The 27,828-nt window shown below is 37.0% G+C and overlaps 2 protein-coding genes across 4 annotated transcripts; both read right to left on the reverse strand.

Moving 5' to 3' along the window:
* Nucleotides 1–7,839: 7,839 nt before the first annotated feature.
* LOC147476751 (trimethyltridecatetraene synthase-like) lies at nucleotides 7,840–10,001 on the reverse strand. Its single transcript, XM_086583960.1, has 2 exons — nucleotides 9,001–10,001; nucleotides 7,840–8,584 (listed from the first exon to the last, which is right to left on the reverse strand). The coding sequence occupies exons 1-2, from the start codon at nucleotides 9,883–9,885 to the stop codon at nucleotides 7,928–7,930; spliced, it is 1,542 nt and encodes a 513-aa protein (XP_086440086.1). The 5' UTR covers nucleotides 9,886–10,001; the 3' UTR covers nucleotides 7,840–7,927.
* A 4,955-nt stretch (nucleotides 10,002–14,956) lies between these two features.
* LOC147476752 (loganic acid O-methyltransferase-like) lies at nucleotides 14,957–23,495 on the reverse strand. Of its 3 annotated transcripts, none has more exons than XM_086584347.1 (4): nucleotides 23,352–23,495; nucleotides 22,584–22,898; nucleotides 21,330–21,986; nucleotides 14,957–15,713 (listed from the first exon to the last, which is right to left on the reverse strand). In XM_086584347.1, the coding sequence occupies exons 2-4, from the start codon at nucleotides 22,671–22,673 to the stop codon at nucleotides 15,393–15,395; spliced, it is 1,068 nt and encodes a 355-aa protein (XP_086440473.1). In that variant the 5' UTR covers nucleotides 22,674–22,898; nucleotides 23,352–23,495; the 3' UTR covers nucleotides 14,957–15,392. The 3 variants fall into 3 exon arrangements, with proteins under 3 accessions (XP_086440473.1, XP_086440472.1, XP_086440474.1); XM_086584346.1 differs by having other exon boundaries at nucleotides 22,584–22,863; nucleotides 23,352–23,491; XM_086584348.1 differs by having other exon boundaries at nucleotides 22,584–22,762; nucleotides 23,352–23,468.
* Nucleotides 23,496–27,828: the final 4,333 nt, after the last annotated feature.

A 27,828-nucleotide genomic window follows, 5' to 3' on the forward strand; every position in this document is an offset into this window, starting at 1 on the left:
TCAAGATTGAGAGATAACCTTTACAGAGATAGAACCCTGTAAAGAGATAAGAGTGATCTAGTAAGGTGAGAGACTGAAAGGAGAGATTGTAATCTTCCTTCCCACTTTATAAAGAACTGGCTCTTGTGCAAGTATGCATCATTGGCCGAACCACGGTAAATCTTTGTGTTGTGGTTTGTTTTTACTGCTTTATATTATTATCTGTTGTTAATAGTTGTTTAGCGAGTTGGGCATGTTAGTATAGGTTGTAGTTGATATTTAGATTTTGTCCGGAGTTGAATTGTGTTCAAATACAAATTATCTGTGTAGTGGGGAAATCGATTGGTATTGGTATAATCCCCAACAATATAAGACTTTAGTGTACGTTATTTAGACCCTCGTTACAGTTCACTCCCTCAAAACTTGATATCTTCCCAGCTAGGAGCACCTTTAACCCAGCTCAATAGAGCACCACGATGGTATGTGCTCTTTGTCGATAAAGAATCACCAATTACAAACCCAATTATCGAAAGAGCTTCACACGAATGCATGTCTAGCATGTATACAGTGTAAAACACTCTGCATATTTGTTCAAAAGTATTTTCATTATTTCCAAAGAGCTTAACCTTTCACTTTATTGTTGTTGTAATGCTAAAATTGCTAACTAGTAATATTACCACAACTTCTTCAAGTCACCTTGGCTGCAACAAAATTAACTTATTAGAGCATTTTTAGTAGTGCAACTAAAAAAACACCAAAATTTTGAACAAAAAAAACACCAAACCAAAAAAACACCAAGCAACTACGCGGTTTTGCCAAAACCGCGTCATATAGCCCACCCAGGCAAAACCGGGCAAAAACCAACCGACAAAGCCCAAGCCCACGCGGTTTTGCCAAAACCGCGTCATGTATCGTACATAAATTTTTTTCTTTTTTTTTCTTTCCCAATCTCTGACGTGGTTTTGTCACAAAACCTGACAAAACCGCGCCATATAAGCCTAATTAGAAGCCCAAGCCCACGCGGTGTTGAAAAAACCGCGTGGTTCCGCGTAAGTGATTTGATACAGCATCAAACCTGGAACCAAATATTGGTCGATTTGGTGTTTGGTTTGGTGTTTTCATCAACATGTAATACTGCTGAAGTTGAAAAAACACTAAATTCTTGAGAATTTGGTGTTTGATGTTAGGTTGATATCACTGCTAAAGATGCTCTTAATAAGTGTAACTGTAATAAAGTGAGTAAATAAGTACAACTAGATTCCATTTTTGGTTTGAGGATCAATGAGAGGGGGCATGAATTCCTACTATTCACATGTACATTGGGTATGAAATTATTCGGATCTGCACCAGATACGATACTGGATCACTTGGTTAATAAATTAAGAAGATTCCATCCATGACATATTGACATTCAATTTAAGAATTAAAATAAAGTGAACACAGTCAATAAAGTAGAGCTAAAGTCAACATATTTCATTTTACTTTCTATTTTTACTCACCCTCATCACATAAATCTATTAGAGATTTATGTACTATTTTGGCCAATCATGATGAGTGTATTCAAAATTTTGTTTTGGAGGGAGATGTTTTACAGTAAGTGCAACATGGTGTGTGATCTCTTTGGCTTGAACAAAATAAGACAGATTTTGTTACACTCCTAAAGCTACTACTACGTACTACGTAGTGTATGAGCTGATAATCCGGTATCAACTGAAAAAAAGAAACAACAAAGAAAGATGAATGCGCGCATAACAGAATAACTACTCATTGAACTTGGGTTGATTTTGAAATCCATGTGCATTACACAATGCATTATTTAGGATTCACCGATTCTCCCACATATAAAAATCGTTTAGTCCATTATAACACTTTCATTCTTGCATTAAAGTATGGTTTTGTTGTAAATAGTACAATACGGAAACAACGTTATCCACAACAAATAGATCAATCCTACACAAGGATCGATCTTTCTCATTAGACAAGACTTTAACACCCTCCAAGCAATATTCCAACACTTCTCAATATCAAATAACAAGCATATAAAGTAAAACAATTAATGTAAAGGAAGAACATACCACAAGACGAGATATATCGTGGTTCGGCAATTTACCTACGTCCATACTGCGAGTTCCAAGCTTTATTAGATGTCCGGAGTAACAGATTACAAGTCTCTCAATTCACTCACAAAGAATGAACACTCAACTCACAAAGAATTGCTCTCTTATAATCTCTCTCTTTCTTGGTTTTAGTTAAGTTAGGTTTCTATAGAAAAAACCTATATTTATACTGTTTCAAAAAACTTCTGAAACAGTGAATTTCGTGCTGAAAACGGTGGAGCGCGGGTTGCACCCTCGGCCAGGCAAAAATGAGCGCGGATCGCGCTTAAACGCCTGGAGGTCACCAAAGGCATGAGCGCGGGGCGCGCCCTTGTCAAGGCAAAAGTGAGCGCGAGGTGCGCCCTACACGTGAAAGAAAAAAAAATACATTTTTCTCCACCTCGGTGAGATTTTAACACAAAACCGAGCCGAACACATCCAACAAGAAAGACTCACAGTCAACTGCCCCAAAGGGCCATGCCCACAAAAGGCTCTTTCAATCATGTAGGATTTGGAGCAAGTCCAAACAGTGTTGGAACTTAACTCCGGTGACAACTTTCGTCAGCATATCAACATGATTGTCATGGGTGTCCACTTTCTCAAGTGCTACATCACCATCCTCAACGACATCCCGTATAAAGTGATAACGGACAATGCTTGGTCCGAGCATGATTAACCTAGTTCTTTGCCAAATGAATACCACTATGACTATCACAATACAAAGCAACATTGTTCTGCTCAATACCCATATCATCTAGAAGACCTCAAAGCCATAGTGCGTCTTTCATTGCCTCTGCCACTGCCATATACTCTACCTCAGTAGTAGATAGAGCAACTGTAGCCTATAGCATAGACCTCTAACTAACCGGTGCACCATGCATCATAAACACATAACCAGTAGTCGATCGTCGTCTATCTAGATCACCTGCATAATCAGAATCCACAAACCCACTGACATAACAAGTGCCTCCACCATAAGCTAATCCCACATCCAAGGTACCCTTCAAGTACCTTAGTACCCATTTCACTGCCTCCCAATGCTGCTTCCCAGGATTTGCCATATACCTGCTTACAACACTAACTGCCTGTGAAATGTCTGGGCGTATGCACACCATAGTATACATCAAACTGCCCGCGGCACTTGCATAAGGAACATTAGCCATATGTTTTTGTTCCTCCACCGAACTAGGAGAGAATTTAGCTGAAAGCCTAAAATGCCCAGCTAAAGGTGTAAAAACCGACTTTGCATTCTCCATACCAAATCGAGAAATTACTTTCTGAAAGTATTTCTTCTAAGATACAACTATCCGTCGCTTCTTCCTATCTCTATCAATCTCCATGCGTAGTATCTTCTTGGCTCCACCTAAGCCTTTCATCTCAAACTCAGAGCTAAGTTAAGATTTCAACTTGTCTATCTCCACCATGCTTTTGGAAGCAATAAGCATGTCATCCACATAAAATAGGAGATAGATGAAGTCATTACTATGAAGCCTACGAAAGTAAACACAATAGTCATACTTACTTCGGGTGTACTCATGTTGCATCATGAATGTGTCAAAGCACTTGTACCATTGCCTGGGCAATTGTTTTAACCCATACAGTGACCAATTCAATTTGCATACATGACCTTCTTTCTCAACAACAACAAACCCTTCAGGTTGTCTCATATAGATCTCTTCCTCCAAGTCCCCATGCAAGAAAGCAGTTTTAACATCAAGTTGCTCTAACTCTAAGTCAAAGTGAATAAAAGTATGTTTGACCACCGGAGAAAATACCTCATTGTAGTCGACTCCTTCCTTATGTGAAAAACCTTTTGCTACTACTCTTGCCTTGTACCTAGTACTGTCGGACTCAGAAAGGACATCTTTCTTTCTGAACACCCATTTACTGCCGATAGTCCTTTTGCCCTTTGGCAATAAAACTAGGTTCCATGTGTGATTTTTATCAAGAGACTCCATCTCTTCTTGCATAGCAACCAACCAATCTCTGTAATGAGCATCTCTAACAGCTTCCTTGAAACTATCTGGCTCATCATCTTCGATATTCAGTATATATACCACTAAATCCACCTAACCATAATGTTTCACTAGCTTCTCGTGCCCATACTTGTGCACTTCTTTAACTTGTCTCTTTGGCCTAGGGTCAGCCAATACAAGTTGCGGATGCTCTTGCTCTTCTTCTTTCTTTGTGTGGGTTCCCCGATTTGGTACCTCATCATAAACCAACCGGTCATCTCCGCATCGCATAACTCAAGCTCAGTGGCTTGAACTTCTATAGGCTCACCATTCTGTCCAACTCTTTCCAACTTACTGAAAGATAAGACGGAAGTCTCATCAAAGGTAACATCTCTACTGACCAGGAACTTGTGGTCTTCTAGACACCACAATCTGTATCCCTTTACCCCATTTTCGAAGCCTAAGAATATGACTTTCTTAGCTCTAGGATCTAGTTTGCTCTCCCTCACATGGTAGTAAGCAGTCGATCCAAACACTCGCAAAATACTATAATCAGCTGGGTTACCTAACCACACCTCATAAGGTGTCTTGCAATCTATAGTTGGAACTGGTGACCTATTGTACAGGTAACACGCCATAGACACTGCATCTTCCCAATACTCTTTACCTAAACTGGCATTAGACAACAAACATCTTGCTTTTTCAAGCAAGGTTATATTCATCCTCTCTACCATTCTATTCTATTGAGGCGTGCCCCTGACTGTCTAGTGTCTGGCAATTCCTTATTGTGCACAAAACTCTTGGAAAGGCCCATAGGTATACTGAGTACTATTGTCAGACCGTAGTGTCTTTACCTTCCTATCTGTGTGATTCTCAACCCTTACCTTCCACTTCTTAAATGTCTCAAACACTTCGATCATTTTTTGTTTTCATCATATACACCCACACATAGCGGGTATGATCATCAATGAATGAGACATAATAGCGGTTACCTCCCTTTGAAGCCACTCTAGAGGATCCCCAAACATCCGTATGCACATAGTCAAGGATGCCTGTTATTGTGTGCTTGCTTGACTTGAACTTGACTCTGCACTGCTTCCCATAGATGCAATGCTCACAGAAACCCATACTTGGCTTCTTCTAGTCCCTCAAGAACCCTCGCTTGCACAACGCAGACAAACCCTTTTCACTCATATGCCCTAGTCGCATATGTCACATCTTAGTACATTTAGAATTATCACTACATGCAACCACTGCTACATCGCCTATCACCGTACTACCCATTAAAGTATACAAGATTCCATGTCTTTGACCCTTCATAACAGTTAAAGAGCCACTGACAATCTTTAGGACTCCACCTTCACCCACAAACTTGTGGCCTTTGGAATCCAAGATACCAAGAGAAATAAGGTTTTTCTTTAGCTCAGGAACATGCCTCACATTAGTTAAAGTCCTCACTACACCATCATGTATCTTGATCCGTATAGTTCCAATTTCTACCGTCTTACAAGCAACGTCATTACCCATCAAAACGGAACCATCATCAATGCTCTCATAAGAAGTCAACCACTTTCTATTTGGGCACATATGGTAGGAACATCTGGAATCAAGAATCCACCTTTCGGCCATATAGTCTTGTGTGGACACACAGAGACTTAACTCGTCCCCTTCAGATCCTGAAGCATAACTTGTCTCAATTTTTGCCTTACCTTTCTTCTTACCATCTCTCTTGTTCTCTTTCTTCGGGTGAGGACAATTACTTGCGTAATGTCTATTTTCATCGCAATTGTAGCACTTCACATTCGTCAGAGGCTTTTTTGACTTTGACCTAGACTTCTCATTACTTGTAGAAGCCTTTTCATATGACCTTCCTCTTGCCACTAGCCCCTGACCGGATCAATGTTATTCTCTACACGTGTCTTCTTCATCAACTCATAAGAAAGAAGAGCACTCTGAACTTCGTCAAGATCAACGTCTTCTCTGTTAATAAATGTAGTCATTAAATGCTCATAGCTTTCTGGCAAGGAGAATATTAAACATGCCGCTTGATCTTCATCATCCATCTTCATGTCCACATTCAAATAATCCGCTAGGTGTCGACGGAACTCACTAACGTGCTCTTGCATCATTGAACCATCTACCATAATATACCGTAAAGATGCTTCTTAAGGTACATCTTGTTCGTCATGCTCTTGGTCATATACATAGACTCTAGTTTGAGCCAAATATCGGCAGTGGTATTTTCTCCCATCACACTATACATGACCTCATTAGCAAGACATAACCGGATTGATGAACAAGCCTGAAGATCGAACTCTTCCCAATTATCATTACTCATACTCGTTGTCTTAGATTTAATCCCCTTTAAAGCCTTGTGCAAACCTTGTTGGATGAGGATGTCCTTTACTTGGACTTGCAAAATCCCAAAGTTATTCTTCCCATTAAACTTCTCTACTTAAAACCTTGCATTTGACATCTTGGAAGCCATTTTTCAAATTACACACAATAACCCAAAAAACAATTTCACTTCTGAATTTAATCGAACACCTTGTCTTTACAAATTTCAAGCACTAAACTCAAAATCCTAGGTCGTAAACCTACGCTCTGATACCAATTATTGTGAATAGTATAATACGGAAACAACGTTACCCACAACAAATAGATCAATCCTACACAATGATTGATCCTTCTCACTAGACAAGACTTCAACACCTTCCAAGCAATATCCCAACACTTCTCAATATCAAATAAACAAGCATATAAAGTAAAACAATTAATGTAAAAGAACAACAAACCCAAGACGAGATATATCGTGGTTCGGTAATTTATCTATGTCCACACTGCAAGTTCCAAGCTTTACTAGATGTCCGGAGTAACAGATTACAAGTCTCTCAATTCACTCACAAAGAATGGACACTCAACTCACAAATAATTGCTCTCTTATAATCACTCTCTTTCTTGGTTTTGGTTAGGTTAGGTTTCTACAAAAAACACCTATATTTATACTGTTTTAAAAAACTTTCAAAACAGTGAATTTCGTGCTAAAAACGGTGGAGCACGGGTCGCACTTAAGCGCCTGGAGGTCACCAAAGGCATGAGCGCGGGACGCGCCCTTGTCAAAGCAAAAGTGAGCGCGGAGAGCGCCCTACACGTGAAAGAAAAAAAAATACATTTTTCTCTACAGGTTGAATACGAGACACACTTATTAGTTGAACTATTATGGTCCATGACAAAGGAATTAATTATGTAAAATTATTCACACTAGCTAGCTTAGGCCGGAAACTCGCCCAGGGACGGTCCTGTCGCTTAGAAAATTTTCATGTACCTGTATGAGTATGATTATATGAAGTTTAAGAAAAACGTTAGATGAGTAAACTCATCTTTACTAAAATTTATCCGATTGGCTTAACAAAGGACTATAAGCTGCTTTATAGATCAATTCAGTTTATCTTCTTAATGAGAATTCATTAATACTCGGTGACGATCGAATGGATAACATCCAAGAAGTAGCTTTAAGTCTGAGTGTATGACTGCCCAAAGTTGATAAATATCTAAATTCAGCTTTAGCAGAATAGCAGATCAGATGTCCAGATTATTTTGTAAACACCAACGTAACACAACAACAACAGGGACACATCTCTACACTATATGCCGGGTTTGTAGGAACTACACTTCTCAACCGAACAGTGTATTTCTAATCTCTCAATTTTAAGATTTTAGAACCACCTTCCTACATTTATTTAAATTATATCTCTTCTATTTATTAATTACAATTGGCTCCCTGATCTCTATTAAAATTGAACCACCTCTTTCTTCAATAATTTTAAGGATAGTCTTCTTAATTTAAAAGCTAAAATTTATGTATAGAAATTATATTAATTCTAAATGGTACAAACACTAAACTACAATATCACACGGCTGAAATGCTGAATAATAGAGGTTCTGTGGTAGACGAGGTTCAGCTACAACGACCAGTGGAACTTTTTTTGGTACAGAGAGTCCAAAAACTTCTTCCATATTCAAATCCCGAGGATTCATTTGATTAGGCAATTCCCAAGTGAATCCATGTAAAAGATTAGCCAAACCAGACTCAATCAACTTTAACCCAAGATTATAGCCTGGACACATCCTCCTCCCAGATCCAAAAGGCAGTAGCTCGAAATGTTGACCCTTTACATCAATTTCTCTTCCCATGAATCTCCCAGGTCGGAATTCCTTTGGTGCATCCCACAACGTCGGGTCTCGCCCTATGCTCCATGTATTTACATAGACTCGCGTTCCTTGTAGAATGTCGTAGCCATGAACTTTGCAATTTTCACGAGCCAAGTGCGGTGCTAGTAATGGTGCCACTGGGTGCATTCTCATTGTCTCAAGCATTATACTTTTTATGTATGGTAAGTTTGGTATGTCTGTCTCCTCTACCCATCTATTTCTCCCAATTACCCTATCTAGCTCTTCAGTTGCTTGTTCAAATATCTCAGGATGTTTCAATAGTTCTGACATTGCCCATTCTATTGCGGTTGTTGAGGTGTCAGTCCCACCTGCTAATAGGTCCTAAAACGAACAAAGAATAGTATAAAGCTTCTTCTATGAAAGTTGAAAATAGAAAGAGGCATCCCAGGGGGTTAAAATGAGTCGTGGTAGTTGTGAGTTGGGGTTCAGCCGCAGTAGTTTCCCTGAAAAACATGAGAGCGCAGTTTTCACCCTCGAAAAATTGCACCCCCATGTTCTTTTGGTAAACTCGCCTCTGTTAAAAGACAATAAGGTTCTGCGCGTTCCTAAGATTAAATGGGTTTATCAGTGACACGTTTTTTATTCCCAAGCTATTGTTGTAAATAATTCATTATGGTGCAACTCTCAAACGGTGTACGTGAATCCATAGCATTTCTTCTGAAAATTAAAAGTTAAAAGACCTAGGCAATTATGCCAACTTTTATAAAAAATATTTAAGACAAATTAGTATAGTATACCATGGTAAGGCCTTTGATTCTAAGCCGAGAGAGTTTAAGATCAGGATTTGGATCATCAGCTAACTGCAATAGCACGTCCAACATATCCTTCGTCATGAACTTACTCAACTTATCTTCTTTTCTTGCAATGTGTTCATCTATTGCAAGCTCAAGAAAATGATCAATTTTTTTCTTCAATGCCTTCATCCGTTTCACGTACCCCTGCAAGTCTAAGAAGTTGATCCCTGGTATAAAATCGCCAATGTTGAACACCCCGTTAAGCACAAACCACTCCTCTATTATCTTATTCAATTCCTCGGATTCGTCCAAGATCTTCTTACCCAAAACCATCCTGGTTATATGGTTGAGAGTGAAGTTTGAGAAGTGGTCTTTTAGCACAGTTGGGTTACCACATGAAGCGTAGACATCAGAGAGGAATGAATGTAACTCTTCAGTCCTTATGTACTGAAAAGAATCAAGTCTTTTCATGGTAAACAACTCCATAACGCATATCTTACGTACATGACGCCAATGTGGACCATAAGGAGCAAATGACATATCGTTCTGGTCGTAGTTGGTGTACTTTGCAGCAGAGGTATATGGTCGAGAGGCAAAGTTCAGATCATGGATCTTGAGGAACTCTCTGGCCATCTCAACCGATGAGCCAATTACTACTGGAAATGAACCGAACTGGAGTTGCATCATCGGTCCATACGTCTGGGATAGATCATGGATGGATTGATGGGGGAGGGAACCAATAATAAGGTTCAGGTTTCCGATGATAGGCCATGGTTTTGGACCAGGAGGTAGTTTTAAACGAGAACGACTAATGAATCCCTTCAATAAGAGCAGAAATGAAGTTGCTAATATTGTTGCAGCCAACAACAACCATGAATCAGCTTCCATTATTAGGAAGATGTAATGTGATGTTGATAACAGGCACAAATATTGTACGACTACACAACAACAACCATAGCATTTAAGTGAATTTTTTCCTTGTTTCTTTATTAGAATACAATTACCAGCTGTTGATGAGTGATTATCATATCTTGTCTGGCGGCTAGAATTACTGCCAAAACACATGGTGGCTACATGGGAACATATCCCATAGTCCCACACACTCGGAATACCCACATGATCCACAGAACAAGCCCACCTTTCCATTACTCAACAGTCAACATGTATAAATTAACTATTATTGTTCTTAAATAATAAAATTTGCTTTACTCAACAGTGAACATGTATAAATTAATTATCGCTCTAAAATAATAAAATTTGCTGGTCCGACTTGCCCCAGTAGACTAAATTAATAATTTCACTAAATTTATAAGATAATAGATTTCCAAATAATCCATGTGGAGTTTAGTGGAGCTCATTTATTACATACATTAATAAAAAAAATACAATTGAGGCGAAATATTATGCCTTCTTAAAATATGAGTCTAGTATTGTTCGTCTTGTAGTGAAATTTAAGTCAAGCTGGATCTTAAATGACAAGGATCATATAATTAGATCACTTTGATACATAGCTATTTCCTAAAACATTAAAACATAAGAGAACAAGTTCTTAAAGTATAGTGTATATATATATATATATATATATATATATAATATGATCTTTAACACCATAAAAAATATTTCTAGAATAAACTTGGAAATAAATTCATAAATATTTGGATAAATTAATAACTATTAATTTACCGATTAATTAATATCATTAGTAATTTACATATTAATTAAAACCCCGCTTAATTAATATATTTTTTTGAGCGAGCTTGAACTGAGCTTAAACGAGCCAAGCCCGAGCTCAAATTCTACCTAAGCTAAACGAGCCGAGCTTTACTATACTCAAGCTTAGCTCGTTTATTACACGAGCTTTAAATTGAGCTTGAGCTTGGTTTATATAGTTAAACGAGTGAGCTTGAGCTAAGCTTAAACGAGCCGAGCCCGCGAGTAGCTTGGTTATTTTACACTACAAAAATGTTATTTGAGCTAAACGAGCCAAGCTTCATCAAACTCATTTGTTACACAAGCTTTAATTTGAGCTTGAGCTCGGCTCATATAGTTAAATGAGCGAGCTTGAACTGAGCTTAAACGAGCTAAGCCCGAGCTGCTCGACTCAAATTCCACCCTTAGTGATACCCCTGGTGTGGCCCGAGGAGGGGTATGATGGAAAGGTGCTTAGCCCGAGTATGGGTGTCGGTTGCACCATGGTGTAATCTCATTTCACTTAGGCGGATGTTCAAAGATCCTGGCTATGAGTAATTGATCCTCCAAATCATCGATGTCTTTTCTGGACTGTTTGGCTGTGGATTCAATGGGAACTCCGTAGTGAAGCGTGCTCGGGCAGGAGTACTCCAAGGATGGGTGACCTCCTAGGAAGCTGATGTTCGGAGTCTAAAAACCCCACACTGTATATATACTAAAATATTTAGCCCGAAGGCTTACATTGCCCGAAGGCTCTCGCCCCGTGCGCGCGATACACTATTTCAAGTAGACCCAACCGACTCCACCTTAGTCCATGAAGACTTGCTTTCGTTCTTTGGTCCACCTATCGTAGCAACACCATGTCTCTAACCCGAAGACTCACCTAGCCCATCACATAATTACATAAGAAAAAAAAAATCACAAGCAACACAACACTTGGGGATTCGAACTTGCAACCTTTCCCACACAACCGATTGAGTTAGAAGCTCTTGTGTGCATGATGATAGTTAAAGAAATACCGGCCTTAAGAGCATTCCCAATGCAAGTCACTTTTTTTCACCTCCACGCATGACTATTTCCTCTCTTTGCTACCTTTGTGGTGAAAAACAAGAAAAGGTCGTTGTCCAATGCAAAGGTGACTTTAAACCTCGGACGAAATGTTTGATTCCGTTTGAATGTAAAAATCGAAAAAAGATTTAAAAAACGGGCAGACGGAATGAAACATCTCGTTCGAAAGAAAACAAAAACCTAAAAAAAAAAGTAAAAAAAACACGCAGGACGGAATGAAACATTATGTTCGAAAAAAAATCGAAAAAATATAAAAAAAACACACGAGACGGAATAAAAAGTTCTGTCCGAAGCTCACAACTCAATGACAATCTCAGTAGCAACTGCTACACTCGTTGTGACTTAGTTACAAGTCACCGTCATTGTCACCCTTGCATTATGCAAGTGTTTTCTTGTCCATAAAAGTGAAAACTCTCAATTTCAATTCCCCTCATAGTAACTTGCATTGGAAATGCTCTAACATAGCTTATATAAGTCTCCGAACAAATAAAGAATCAAGTCTATTTCATTTTCAATAATCTGTTTACAAGTAATTTTTATTTTATTTTTTAAGATTGGCTTGTTGATGTGATGTATAAATAATGGGATATTTGTTACTTATATCTAATTTTGGGGGATATCTAATTTCCAAATATCTGGGGGCAAATCTAAATTAGACTATTTTTTTTTTATCGTGACCCAAAACAAAATATACCCAACATGAGCTGGAAAGGTTAAACTGCCGAAGGGTTATAGTGTTTGACTATGCTGTAGGTGGTAACGAACTATTTTATGAGATTTGACCTTGTGTCCCGACAAATAAGAAACTATCCCCACGTACACACTCAATAGTGTGTTGCTTCATGCTTGTGACTTGTACGAGAATCATATCTGTTAGTGGTAATGTTAGGAGAGTTTAAACATGATTGTAATGGGGAACCAAGAAGAAGAAGAATGGAGAAGAATGGATGCTAGAATAATAGGGTTAGAGAGTTGTTTCTCTTCACCTTAGTTTATATATTTATACTTGACTTACTTGGGTGTCAAGCTACTCAAAACAACAACTACTAAATACGTATCCACACTTATAGAAACGTGTGATACTTTACATACTTCAACACTCCCCCTCAAGCTGTAATTACACAAACTATGCAAATTATAGATTGGATTGCAAAAATAAATGATAAGAATACTGCTCCCCCTTTCGCATATAACTGTCTTTAGTTGAAGAACCCGAACAACTGTTGAGACGTTCTAGAAAGTGAAACTGTCGGTGTAGGCAATGGCCTAACCTGAATACTGAAGGTGTACCACAGTCACAAACTGAAACCATAACATCGGATTGATGGCACGCTACTTGGCTGCTGCTCACTCCATTCGCTGCTATGGTTGTCATAATAAATTGCAAACAATAACAATGATTTGATGTGCGTTTCTTGGCTGCTACTATCAATATCACTGTTGAAGTCAACAAAATACTGTTCTGGGTAATCCTAAATACTGAAAACCACGAGTGCAGTTTTGACTTGACTACTACCTGAATACTGAAGAGTGCAATTTAGGCTTGACTGCTACCTAAAACATACTGAAACATATGTGCAGTTTAGGCATGACTGCTACCTGAAACATACGTGCAATTTAGGCTTGACTGCTACCTGAATACTGAAGAGTGCAGTTTAGGCTTTACTGCTACCTGAAATATACTGAAGACTACAGTTTAGGCATGACTGCTACCTGAAACATACGTGCAGTTTAGGCTTGACTGCTACCTGAATACTGATGACTGCAATTTAGGCATAACTGCTACCTGGATATTGAAGACTGAATAGTGGGGATGTCATACTGTTGAGATGCAAAGGGGGCGCAAGCCTTTGGATATGCCTGTATGAGGGGCGCATGCCCTCATGAAGTAAGTTTGCCAAGGCATGATGGAATATGGAGACATGAGTACTCTTCCTCATATGTCTCCATATTCTCCTTGCCTCATATACTTCTGAATGTCTTCATATTTCCCTATTCCCCCCCTCAAGTTAAAATATACAAGTCTGAGTTGGAACATACAAAGACTTGTCTATTCCGACTTGAACTTGAAACAGAGTAAACCAAATACCAACCCAATAATTAACTAATCATCCCCAAAGTTATACAACCAACCAATACCCAACTAACCAATACCCAACGAATACTCTGTTTATCAATACCAACAGTGGAAGCTAGAAACTCAAACATCCATAACGGCATACAAACAATACCAAGTTACCAACCCTCTAATCATGCTAGGAGACAAAAAAAAAATTCAAGCGCTTGAGGAAGGAGGGTGGGCGCCCCTCACAGAAGCACTGCAAGAGGGTGGATGCCCCTTGCATGATGCTCATACGGCTCCAGAGAAATCCAATAAAAACAAAACAAAGAATCTTTTCAAACTTCTCATCAAACAATCCAACTATTGATTTCAAGCACATAACAACAACTAACAATTTCTTTAAAGATGGGGAACTTACAAGGATGTGATGGCAATCTCCTTGCCGTCGAAATTGATATTGTAAACCAATACTTTCAATCAAGAAACCCAACGATTGCAATAAAGTGTCTGAAACGTGCAAGTTGTCGAGAAAACCAAGATGAAACAAAAGTTTCCAATCAAGATACCAAAGTGGAGAACTTCAAAACAAGACTAAACCAAAGAATCGAGATATATAGAGACTAATAAATTTAAATTGCGTGCGCGCCCTATGAAGAAAAACCGAAGTCGCGCCGCCCACTAGAAACTGCGAGATACAAAGCCTAGAGTGCGTCTTGCTCCTTTTTCGGCTAAAACCGAAAGGCCAAGCACCTCGCCTAATACTAACTTCGAGACTACAAGATACGATTCGATTAAGGAAGGAAGATCAGAGAAGGAAGCGAAACAATACTAAGAAACCAATACTGAGAAACTTCGGATCTCTCTCCTAGCATTCTTCAAACAAACTTTAAACACCAGCAGAAACTTCTTGTGAGAAAGATTAAAACTTGAATTGAATACTTACTATATTGAAAAACTTAAAAAGAATTGATTTTTTTTTTTTTTTTGTATACTTATTTTGGGAGTTACCACTCCTAGCATACCACTAAACTTAGATTTGAACCTCATGCTCCAATACTATGTTAGTAGTGATGCTAGGAGAGTTTAAACATGATTGAAATGGGGGAACTAAGAAGAAGAAGAATGAAGAAGAGTGGAGGCTAGAATAATAGGGTTAGTGAGTTGTTTCTCTTCACTCAGGTGTCAAGCTACTCAAAGCAACAACTACTAATATCCACACTTATAGAAACGTGGGATACTTTACATACTTCAACAATATCAAAAACAAAAATTCCTTCTCATAACTCCTCTGCATTCCGACAGAAACAAGCATATATATTTTGCTGCTTTTGTCTCTTTCCCTGTTTTGTTCAAGAATCTCTCTCTCAGAATCAGCCGATCATAAAGCCATATGAAATTCAAGTTGTCATAGAGAATTTTTCATTACAGATAGCTCAACACAATGAGCATAAATGCACAATTTATTGTAAGCAAATATAGGTTTGGCTCTTCTCAAACAACATATATTTCCTACACAAATATAAGCACAAAAATAGAAGTGAAAGAAATAGAGGAGATTGAGGAACCAAAGCATCTTCTAACAAGTAAGTTTGCGCTTGAGAACAACCAACATGTCATCTGCTTTGAATCCAGAGTTGCGAGCCATTTCAAATTTCTTGGTGAATCGGTTGAAAAGTTCGTCCATAACATCACTTCCAAAGTGCTTGGTTATAACGCCTTCCAGTATACATCTGATACTATTAGAAAATACCTCAGAAACGGGAAGGGAAAATTCCATTATTTCAATTTTTTCAATACCAAAATACTGATTTTTCTGTATCAATAGTTCCATCTCTTTGCGTGATGTACGGTAAATGGGTATGTTGAATGAGTCTACTTCAGCTTCACTTAGTATTCCCTGCAAAACAACAAGTTAGCATGTGCGGATAAGCAAGTGTAATATAATTATATATGGGGATAAACATGCAATATAATTATAGTTTTCACTTATTAGCATCATGCGGATAAGCAATTAATATAATTATATATGGGGATAAACATGCAATATAATTATAGTTTTCACTTATTAGCATCATGTGCGGATAAGCAATTAATATAATTATGTATGGGGATAAACATGCAATATAATTATAGTTTTCACTTATTCGCATGGTTATTCACTTTATAGTGACTCTAAACTTATCTACTATCTATATACTAAAGCAGAGACCTCTCACAGGGCCGGCTCTGAGTTCCTTGGGGCCCAAGGCGAGCACAAAATATAGGGCCTATTCAATTACAAAACCTTTAATTTGGTTTTCGGTGTAAACTTGTAATATCATCAAAGATTCAAAGAAAGTGCCTTGGCTTCAGTGGGTTAGAACTTTGCATTTTTTTCATTCCAGCGTATGCATTCCTCTCCATTTTTAAGAATTAAACGAGTGATAATTTAGTTTTTGGGCTTGGACCATGTAGATCGTTGGGCTTATAATCTAATACATGAATAGATTATTCAATTATTGGGCTTGGACCATGTAAGTATTGGCTTGGGCTGGCTTGGAGGTATGTAACATACAAGTGTTTATTGTTTATCTAGGGGCCTTTTCTTGACCTAATCAGGGGGGCCTAGCGCTGCCTAGATGGCCTTGCCCCAGGCGACCCCACCTCTCATGGAGGATTTTCTCTCCCATGTGGCACTTCTCTAATATGAGAGTTAGTTTTTCTCTCACCTATGTGGTACTATAATATGAAAGATAGTCTTTTCTAATAGCTTACAATCACATGTACATGGAACCTCTTTGAAGAGTTTGAGTGTATTTCCAATTCTTATATATTTGATCAAATAAAAAAAAATTGCTAAAAAATAGGTGATTTGTAAAAGGTAATTTCCTATTACGAATCAAACACTTTTAGTGTTTCAATTCTTATATATTTGATTAAATAAAAAAAATTGCTAAAAAATAGGTGATTTGTATAAACTAATTCCCTATTACAAATCATACAATTTCAGTATCTATGATAAAGCACCGACTTATTTCGAATATATCCTTAACACGGCCTCAAAACATAGTTAAAAACAATTATACAAAAACTAACATCACAAAATATATAATATAAAATGAAAAAAAAAATAATAACGGCAAAACAACAATGACAAATATTTTAAAAAATATAAAATACTGAATGAAACTAACGTCAAAAAACAATTAATGGGGAATCGAAAACTGGATGGAAATGCATCGAACTAACTTCAAATAATATTTAATGGAAAATCGAAAATTGAATGCAAATGCAAGCATTAAATTAATCTTAAAAAGTAATTAATAGAAAATTGGAATATAGATACAACTGCATTAAACTAACCTCAAAGAATAATTAACGGAAAATCAAAACTTGAATGCAAATACATCAAACTAACATAAAAAAAATAATTGTCGGAAAATCGTAAACCTGGATGCAAATACATTGAACTAACCCTCAAAGATTAAATTAACGGAAAATCCGAACCGGATGGATGCATTTGCATTGAACTAACCTCAAATAAAAATTAATTATAAATTGGAAATATGATGCAAATCGTGGAACTAATCTTAAAAAAATAATTAATCGGAATCGAAATCGGATGCAACCTGCACTGAACTAATTTCAAAAATAAACTAGATGCAAATGTATTGGACTAACCTCAAGAAATAAACGGGAAATCAGAAACTGGATGCAAATTCATTGAACTAGCCTCAAACAATAATTAATGGGAAATCGGAAACTAGATGAAAATACAACTTTATCAAATAATAAACGAAAATCAAAAACTGGATGCAAATGCATTAAACTAATCTCACAGAATAATTAACGGAAATCAAAACTGGATGCAAATGCATTGAATTGACCTCAAAGAACAATTAACAGAAAAATGGAAATTGGATGCAAATGTATTGAACTAACCTAAAAGAATAATTAACGAAATTAGAAATTGAATGCAACCGCATTGAATTGATCTCAAAAAATAAATAACGGAATTGGAAATCTGATGCAACCAGATTAAACTAACCTCAAAATATAACGGAAAATCATAAACTGGATGCAAATGCATTGAACTAATCTCAAAATATAGTTGGGTTATATGTTATGGGAATGCCTCGATAAGTATAGTTTTGCATTTAAAATGATGTTTATCTTATCTCTTTCCGTGTAATTGGGAACTCCTTGCTATTCAAGTAGCTTCAATATATATGAACTTCACCTTATTAGGCAATCTCACAAAACTTCAATCAAACTTCTTTTATTAAATAACAAAATGAAATTGAAGGGTTTTATCAAAGGTGAGTTCTTTTTTTTTAATAGAAAGTGAGGTTTTCACAATGTTATAAGAAATTTGGTTGAGTGATCAATATAATATTAGTATATAATAGTTCTCAAGATATTTGTAAATATTTTTCAGAATAATTAATATAACATCACCCGCTCAGATAAGCTTTGAAGATTTCATATAGTGAGTCATGCATAATTTAAAGAATAATTAATGGAAATCGAAATCAATAATCTTCGATGATCCCACATAGTAAATCAAGCATAATTTACTTTTTATGTCATATTTGCAAGGACACTACGAGATGGATCATTAGAAGTTAGTATTACACCCTCATTGGATAATTAAAAGAAAATCGAAACTGATTCAAATACATAACCGAGCTCAAAGAGTAATTAACGAAAATCGGAAACTTTATGCAAATGTAATAAACTAAACACAAAAAGTAATTAACTAAAAATTGGAAACTGGATGCGATTGCATTAAACTAACGCCAGATAATAACTAACGGGAAATTAGAAATTGGATACAAATCTTTGAAAAATATCTAACGGAAATCGAAAACGGTATGCAAATACATCAAACTAACCTCAGATAATAATTAATGGGAAACCAAAAACTGGATGCAAATGCATTGAACTAAACTCAAAAATAATTAAAAGAAAATAAAAACCGAATGGAACGCATTAAACTAACCTTATAGAATAATTGGTGAGAAATCGAAACTAAATGCAAATGCATTGAAATAATCTCAAAGAATAATTAATGGAAAATCGAAACCGGATATAATTGCATCGAACTAACCTCAAAGCATAAATAATCAAAAACTAGATACATATGTATTGAACTAACCTTAAAGAGTTATTCACGAAAAATCGGAAACTGGATCCAAATGCAATGAACTAATCTCAAAGACTAATTAACGAAACATTAAAAAATAGATGAAACTGCATTGAACTAACCTAAATGAATAATTAACGGAAATTATAAATTTGATGTAATCAGATTGAACTAACCTAAAAAAATAATTAATGGGAAATCGAAAACTTGATGCAAATGTATTGAACTAACCTCAAAGAACAATTAACATAAAATCAGAAATTATATGCAACTACATTGAACTAACCTCAAAGAATAATTAACGAAAAACAAAAAACTGGATGCAACTGCATTAAACTAAAATCAGAGATTAACTAACGGGAAATCATAAATTGGATGCAAATGTATTGAAATAACCTCAAAAAATAGTTAACTGAAATGAAGTCGGATATAAGCGCATCAAGACTGATCTCAAAGCATAAATGTCCGCTTTTTTAGCCTTCTCACATGAGTATTTACGAGTAATTAGGAACCTAAAAGCGAAAATGAGTTTATAAAAAGCAGACTCTTACATGTATGCAAACCGTATAGAAATTGTAAACTATCGAACTAACCTAGAAAAACAATTAACGGAAATTAGAAATTGGATGCGGATGTATTGAACTAACCTCAAAGAGTAATTAACGGAGATTGGAATCGGATATAAATACAATGAACTAATCTCAAATACTAATTAACTAAACATTGAAAATTGGTCGGATGCAACTTGCATTAATTAACCTTAATGAATAACTAACGGAAATCATAAAGTAGATGCAATTGCACCAACTAACCTCAAATAATAATTAATAGAAAATCGAAACTTGATGCAACTGCATTGAATTAACCTCAAAGAATAATTAATGAGAAATTGGAAACCTGATGTAACATACTACATTAAACTAACCTCAAAAATAATTAAGGGAAAATCCCGAAACTTGATGTAAATGCATTGAACTAGTAACCCTAAAATATATTTGTATTATATGTAGAGGGAATAAATGTCTCGACAAATATAGTTTTGTATTTTAAGTAGTGTTAGTCATAATTCATTTATTGTGATTGGGAATGTCTTGCTATTCAAGTAGCTTTAATATTATCTTCGCCACATTGGGCATTCTCATAAAACTTCAATCAAACTTTTATTGTTAAACCTAACAATAAAAAGAAATCGATGAGTTTTATCAAGGTTTGATGCTTCCTTTTATAGAGAGTGGTGCAAGAAATTTAAATTAGTAATTAATATAATTTTTCATATCTCATAGCTATGCATAGTTACTAATATTTTTTAGAATAATTTAATATAACGACACCCGTTCAGTAGGACACGTTCATGTGATAAATATTTTCAAGTGGGAGTAGTGTATTCTTTGAGGATATGGAAACAATCAATCTATTTTAGTGATTTGTAGACATTAGTACGTAAGTTTTAACGGTGATGATTTACTGCTAAATTACCATAAATCTAATAAAACTATTAAACAAACTAGATCGAGTTTAAGATAATTTCATTTGAAAATTACGGATTAATATCCTAAACCACAAAGTGAAGAAGCTATCTCAATTTTGACCCCTTAGTTTTCAAGTACTTATACACCATAATCATTTGCTCATTAACGTTATTTTGGTTTATTTTCAATAAAAATATATTCTGATTCGAAAATTTGCCAGTAAATCACCATAAATATAAGAAAACTATTATATAAGCTAGATCGAGTTTAAGATAATTCTATTTGAAAATTACAGATTAATATCCTAAACCACAAAGTGAATAGACTATCTCAATTTGATTCCTTAGTTTCCAAGTACTTATGCACCATAATTGCTACTCATTAACGTATTTCAATTTATTTTCAATAAAAATATATTCTGATTTGAAAATTTGCAGCTAAATCACTATAAATCTAAGAAAACTATTATACAAGCTAGATCGAGTTTAAGATAATTCTATTTGAAAATTATAGATTAATATCCTAAACCACAAAGTGAAGAGGCTATATAAAGTTGATCCCTTAGTTTCCAAGTACTTTTGCACCATAATCATTTGCTTTCGTTAACGTATTTTGGTTTATTTTCAATAAAAATATATTCTGTTTTGAAAATTTGTGTGAGACATTTTGTAAAGCCTTTTCAGCACACAAAATATTTAATAGATCCCGGGCGTATGACCGGGTTCAAAATCTAGTTCTACTTCTAAAGTGAACTCATATATATATATATATATATATATATATATATATATATATATGAAAACTCACACACAATTTCTTGAATAAGCAATTGGGCTAAGAAAATGTATCATGCAAATATAATGAAATGGAACATAATACGGAAAATTCAACATAATAATTGAGCTTGGTTGATTATTACCATCTTAACCATATCCATGAGACAAGATTCCACGAGAACTTCAACAGTAATAGTGGGCTTGGGAGGAAGATTCTCGTCTTCGGAGGCTAGAAGTATTAGTGCCATCAATCCTCCAGGAACAACCTCTACAGCTCTAGTGTTGAGAAATGAACCCATATCTTTTGTAAACTGAGCGGAATACGCTTCAAGAACTTCTTTTGTTGCATTTGTATAAGAAATCCTACCTTTATTCCATGCGGAAGAGCTTTTGTCTAGCAATTGTGTTGGTACCATAGACAGCCAATGGAGGGAATAAGATGAATGCACAAAATGTACAGAAGCCTTGGGAAATAATCGGCCAAAGAACGAACCCGGTACACCAGCTACAAAATAACTTTTGTTGAGAGGGATTGATTTAAATAGAGTGTTGAAATCATTATCAACGTGGTCGTTGAAATACACTTTGAATTCGGGAACACTGATATCGCGACTCTGAAACTTTTGGAATTTTAGTTCTACGGCTTCCAGTATGTTCTGTACCGCGTCAAAAGTATTAGGTCCAGTGGAACAACCTAAATCCGCTATAGTAAATGAATTTGAAGCTGAAAAACTCTCGATTTCTAGACTTTCAGCAATCACTTCGTTGATCGAATCCTTGGTTTTATTGGCTCCTTCTCTCTACATAAGGAAACGTCACTTTTGTTAATGACGTTACACAAAAAAGCTAGGATGAAGCTTATATTATATTTATTTGTTGCTAAATGACATGCCTGATGAGAGGAATGCTCTGTAACTATTTGACCTCAACAACGTTGTTGGAAACAGGACATACTGGTTATAAATTAACATCTGCTAATTTCTGGTGAAAGCGTTAAATTGGTTTAGATTTGGATGTATCAATTTTGCCACATTGCTGGTAGATCACGAATACTGGTAGACTCTCTTGCTGAACCAGGCAGAGACTGCTAATAGCAATGTATCCATATATAGCAGTACTACTACCACTTCTAGTTTTTATGTTCTGATTTTTTCATTAAATTTGAACGAGAAAGCAGTACACAAGGGAACCGTCTTCACATCTAGGATCTCAACAACTAAAATGGCTGACTTTCTTTTAGGATTTCTATATGTGGATGCTTACACGATGTTTTAATTGGATAGTTATGTTTGAACAAAATTTATGTTGCTATTTTGATCTACAAATCTGCAATTGGTCATATATATGCACTATAATTTTGATTAGTAAAACTGATGATATATGGTAAAAATGAGTACCTGCATTGTGGAATTTTTGACATAGCTGTAAGGACCATCCCCTTCATTCATTGGAAACGATTGTGCAGATATCTTTTTCCCCACTTCCATCTTGTTCTATTCGGACGTCCCCTTTACTTGTCTTTGCACATCGCAATAAGGTATTGCACTACTGTATATAGTTGTTCGTCAATCCCCACCTATTAAAAGACTATTTAGAATATATTGTTTATGTTCCATCTCTGGCAGTTGAATATCTGACTAGACCCTCTTTTTTGTTGTCCATTTATGCATTGTTCTCCTAGAGTCACAGTGAAGCCCATAATGTTAAAAGATCTGCAGTAGTATTGAAAGAGAATTTTGTTTTTATTTCAGATAACAGATAAGCATGAGAACTATGTTTTCGAATTGATCCAGATATACTACAGATCTGCTTATTAGCTTTGAATCATCCCACATTCCCACCAAATGACGCCCTAAATCAACTGGATAGCTTGGTTGAACGGAGTCAAACATATATACAACCAGTACAAAAAACAGAAGTCATTTATGCTAGAAGCAACGTAACTTAATAGCCATCGGTATGGGATGTAGGGACTTGGAGCACAATATGAAATTATCTGTGACAAAAACCATATAGAGGACGCAATTCAAGTAGAATGTAAAGTTGTAAACTAGTATACCAACCCTATATATACCTTCTCTTGGATAAAGTCAAGTTCTAATCTTTGATGTATTGAGATATGATAACAAAATAAAACAACTGGTGAGGTAAAGCAGTAAAAGTACCTTTTCTTAGTAGTTAGTGGTAAGCTTTGCAGATGATAAACATATCAGAATGAGGATCTAATTTTTGAACGCAGCAATGTAGCACCAAAAACATATACTTTGAATGTTTGATCTCTTGAGGTTCTTGGACTTGGTATGTTTATAATGTAGAAGAACATGTACCTATATTATTTCATTAATTTCCCCTTTAAAATAACCAAAAATATCCTTTGTGCAAAAAGAAGCTAGATGGAGTTTTTTATCCTAATGGTTCGTTGGTTGTCTCCTGGTATTGTCAACTTGGGCATATAGCAATAGTTTATCTCCTCGAAGTAATTAAGTCAACTTGGGTAATTACTACTGACACGATCTGTTGTGATTTTGTTATACTGTATTATGGAGCACGTTATACTAACTCCACCACCAAAAGTATGGACGACCACCACCAAAAGTGGATTTATAAGATACTACTTATTATAAGGGGCATGGACGAGTGAGCCGATGGAGCTGTCTATCGGTTCTTCCTTTGCATAATTTCGTGACATGTGTTCATTTGAGTCGGGGGGTTTTTTTTTTAAGTGGAAATTTTATTGATACTGATAAGAAATTTTACAAATAATTAGGACAAACGTGCAACAAGCTGCGCCGCAAGTTCTTTATGAATAACAAATCCTATTCTTCTTAAAACAAACTCGTTAGAATCAGCTGTTATAATGTTACTGTCCATAACTTTCTGAAGTCTCTTGAGAAGCTCAACAGACTGTTGTTCTAAGAAACCGAAAATGTCGAAACTAAACGGAATGAAACATTGTTGGTTAGCCATGTAAGCTTCCTCATGCTTCTTCATCTTCTCTGTCGCTGCTCTCTTAGCTGTTTCTCTCACCTCAAATACTCCATTCCCAAGCCCTACCAATAGAGAGGCTCCAGTTACATCAACACATGCATGTCTCCCCTCAGACCAACTGTCGATTAATACATCCGCAGGCCGAAGTGTAGATCTTCCCTCATTTGGATCAGTGAGAAAATTCATGGGAGCCTCCTTCTTCACTTGTACCCCAGCCCTTCAAAATGGATCACATAAAATATCTCTGACATGATCATGTCGGTATTTGAAACCTGAAAAATGTCTACAATGTGCTGCATGGTCCTTGAAAGCATATAATCTACTTTTTTTGCAAATAGGGCATAGACCACCATCAGAGTACAAAGGAATCATGAGACGGTACCGGAAAATAGAACGATACTCCACCGGCGACATACACTGTCCAAGTCCCTCCATTGGAATAGCAAGTAGAAAATCCTTTGCGTGTTGTGACTGCAAGCATCCAATGATTGCTTTTTGACGAGCAGATAACACAAACTCCCTTTCAAAACCAGCAACAATCTTACCATAGAATGCTTCCGCCAAAACTTTTTGTGATTTTGAGGGGACGGTAATATTCACAGCCATAGAATTGAGGTCAAAATCGGGTAGACAAAGACTCAATGCACTGCTAGCAACATCAAGAATCTCATCCAAAGGCATTGACCCACAACTCCTAAGAATATGGTTCTGAAGCTCAGAAGTCTGACAACGAGAGGCCACAAAAGCAAAAGTAGAGACATCAGTGACACAATAAATACTTAACCCACCAAGACGTAATGGGAGTGTCGATAAACGCCACTACAAATCACTGAAGTTAGGACCATCATAAACCACAATACCCTAGAGAACACTGCGGAGATGCCGATCAAAAGTCTTAGCTGCCTCTCTAAAAAGGGATGGTGGACAAGTATGAATTGCAAATACCAACTTAGAGAGCCCAGCATAAGCCCGTAAAAGAGCTAACTCACATTGTGGATATTCCAATATAGCTAAACGGTCCATCAAAGTCACAACATTTTCAACATGCTTGCGAGCAAGGCCCATGACAAAGGATGAATCAGTGCTGACCGCACCTCCAAGCAACCTGACTCCCTGCTGAGGATGGGACAAATCTGAAGGAAAGAGACCAGGAGTAGAGCGACGTGGAACTAGTGATGGCCAAAATATCTCAGTTTTAGCCACATTAAGAACCAGCCCGTAAGAAGGTCCTTCTTCCTGAATCATACCCAAAGCTATCGCCACCTGTTTTGTATCTCCGATCAGAGTCCCATCATCTAGATACTAAGCCTGTAGTAACAACTGACAACTAGATTGAATCTGCAAAATCAGGGGATGCAACACCAGTGCAAATAGAAGGGGACCCAAAGGATCGCCTTGCTGGACCCCAGTAGCAGACCATATATAGCCATCTCCCATATATAACCTCGTAGGTTGATAATACAAGTACTCAACCCAAGGGACAATAGTTGGGCAACGGATAACCTCTCTCAACATGGTAGTCCGATCAACCATGCTAAAAGCATTCTGAAAATCTACAAGCAACATTGAAAGAGAGGTACTGTCATTGTTAGCATACACTATGCAGTTGACAGCGTGCAAAATTGCTTATGCTCCACCCGAAACACTAACCCCATACTGAAAATCCTGTAAGTATCCTACCACATCTTGGGAAACTCTTTTCATTGCAATCTTGGAGACCAGACGACACCAAACCATCCCCACAGCTATATCACAGGTGGTTGTCGCATCAGGTGCTTCTCCTCTAATGCACATATAGACTCTGCAGTATTGGAGGCAACTACTGATGATGATAACACTTTAACCGCTATAGCAAAATGTCCATCAGCAACTTTCTGTAAGCATCGACGCACAATCTGAGTGGAGGTAGATTTCCTGGTTGGCTGGATTGAAGGAGGCTCTATTACAGACTCTAAGAGACGAAACATACCGCCAGGCTCATTCCATGTCATCAAAGCATGGAGAATCTATTTTCGATGAAAGTTTTTCCTAGTGCCAAAACGACGTTCCTGAAGATTCTGTGGTCAGAAAACTTGCAGAGTGTAACACGACAAAAGGAGGAGACGAACCCAAGGCATAACTGAACTAGGATTAGTTGTAATATCCCAGAGAGCCGATTTCAATGCACCAGAAAATGCTAATCGACAAGCACGTGGTATACTTTTCACGATTGAAAGGTATCTGAAAATGCATTATCCAGTAATTTCTCATTAAGAGAAGAAGGAACAACAAGCGGATCAGGGGTATCACCACCACCCCTCTATGTCGTGGATGCCAGATCTATAGTGTCGGTCTTAGAAGGCGGCTGTGGTATGCCCACAATGAAACATGGGGATTCCCCATTCTCCATCAAAATAGGTGGTGGTATGATAGCATCTGGATGATGACACGGTATACCAAGTGCGTGGATATGATACCAAGACAACGACCTTACATCCATTTGTCTATAGACTTTAAGGAATTCTCCAATAACAAATACAAATCACAATTATCCTTAAGTCCATCCTATACCCTATCAATACGCAACTGACAACCTACAGTACATGTTGTTTATCAAAATGCGTGAGAAAGTAGGGAATAGTAAAACCATTACTGTTTACCCCATTAGTGCATCCATGACAATCTCAGAAAGGGCAATGAACATGTTTCTTAAGAGTCAGGGCAATAGAACCAGAAGAAACAACTTTCTTCTTTCTCATATCCAAATCTTGTCAATGACTCAACAAAACCCAAATCCAAAATAAGCAAATCCCAAATCCTGTCGGCAAAATTACAAATCCCAAACCTCATCCAACCAACAAACAAAACCTAAACCAAAACCTCTCCAGCAGAACAAACCAACCCAAAAATTTTTATCTCCGACAGTCACAAAAACGAAACAAATGAGTTCACCAAACCAACCCAAACCTAACGAACCTAATACAAGTCATTTCCTACCCCAAACCAACCCAAATCAGTTGTGGGAGGTAGTGGTTGTGTGTTATGGTGGAGAATGAGGGTGCGAGTTTTACAGTAGCCGAGATTAAGGTAAGAGATGGCAGTGGTAGGATGGGTGAATAGATTAGAGAATTAGAGATGGTGGTGTGCTGAAAGTGCTGTGAACAACGGTGGAGAAGATGGCAGTGGTGGGATTGGGGAAAAGATAAAAGATGGTGGTGTAGTGGTGGTGTTGTGTGGCGGATGATCGAGATGGTGTTGGATTATGGTGGCCGTGGCAAGTAGGTGTTGGTCGATGTGAGGAATGCGTTTGAAGATGGTGGTGGCAATAGGTGGTGGACGGTGGTGGTGTCGCGCGAGTGGTGCTGCAAAGGTAGATCTGTTTTTGGTTTTCTGGTTCCGGTGGTGGCGCAGGTGTAAGGGAGAAGAATGGATGGGTTTTTAAAGGTGTTGGTGGAGGGTCGGGGAGAGAGAGAGGCGGTGGATGGTGGTGAAGCACACAAGTGGTGCTACTGCAAGGGTCGGGGAGAGAGGCGGTGGATGGTTTTTTTTTTTTTTTTTTTTTTTTTAGTTGAAATTTTATTGATAATGATAATGAATTTTACAAATAATTAGGACAAGCGTGCATCAAGTTGCGCCGCAAGTCATTTCTGAATAGCAAATCCTATCCTCCTAATT

The sequence above is a fragment of the Coptis chinensis genome, chromosome 9 (genome assembly GCF_015680905.1).
Source record: "Coptis chinensis isolate HL-2020 chromosome 9, ASM1568090v1, whole genome shotgun sequence".
Lineage (NCBI taxonomy): Eukaryota > Viridiplantae > Streptophyta > Magnoliopsida > Ranunculales > Ranunculaceae > Coptis > Coptis chinensis.

Coding starts and splice junctions, on each gene's coding strand:
- LOC147476751 (XM_086583960.1), bottom strand. CDS start 9,885: ATGGAAGCTGATTCATGGTTGTTGTTGGCTGCAACAATATTAGCAACT. Junction 8,585..9,000: donor GAATCAAAGGCCTTACCATG/GTATACTATACT, acceptor TGTTCGTTTTAG/GACCTATTAGCAGGTGGGAC.
- LOC147476752 (XM_086584347.1), bottom strand. CDS start 22,673: ATGGAAGTGGGGAAAAAGATATCTGCACAATCGTTTCCAATGAATGAA. Junction 21,987..22,583: donor TCAAAAATTCCACAATGCAG/GTACTCATTTTT, acceptor TTCCTTATGTAG/AGAGAAGGAGCCAATAAAAC. Junction 15,714..21,329: donor TCATGGATATGGTTAAGATG/GTAATAATCAAC, acceptor GTTGTTTTGCAG/GGAATACTAAGTGAAGCTGA.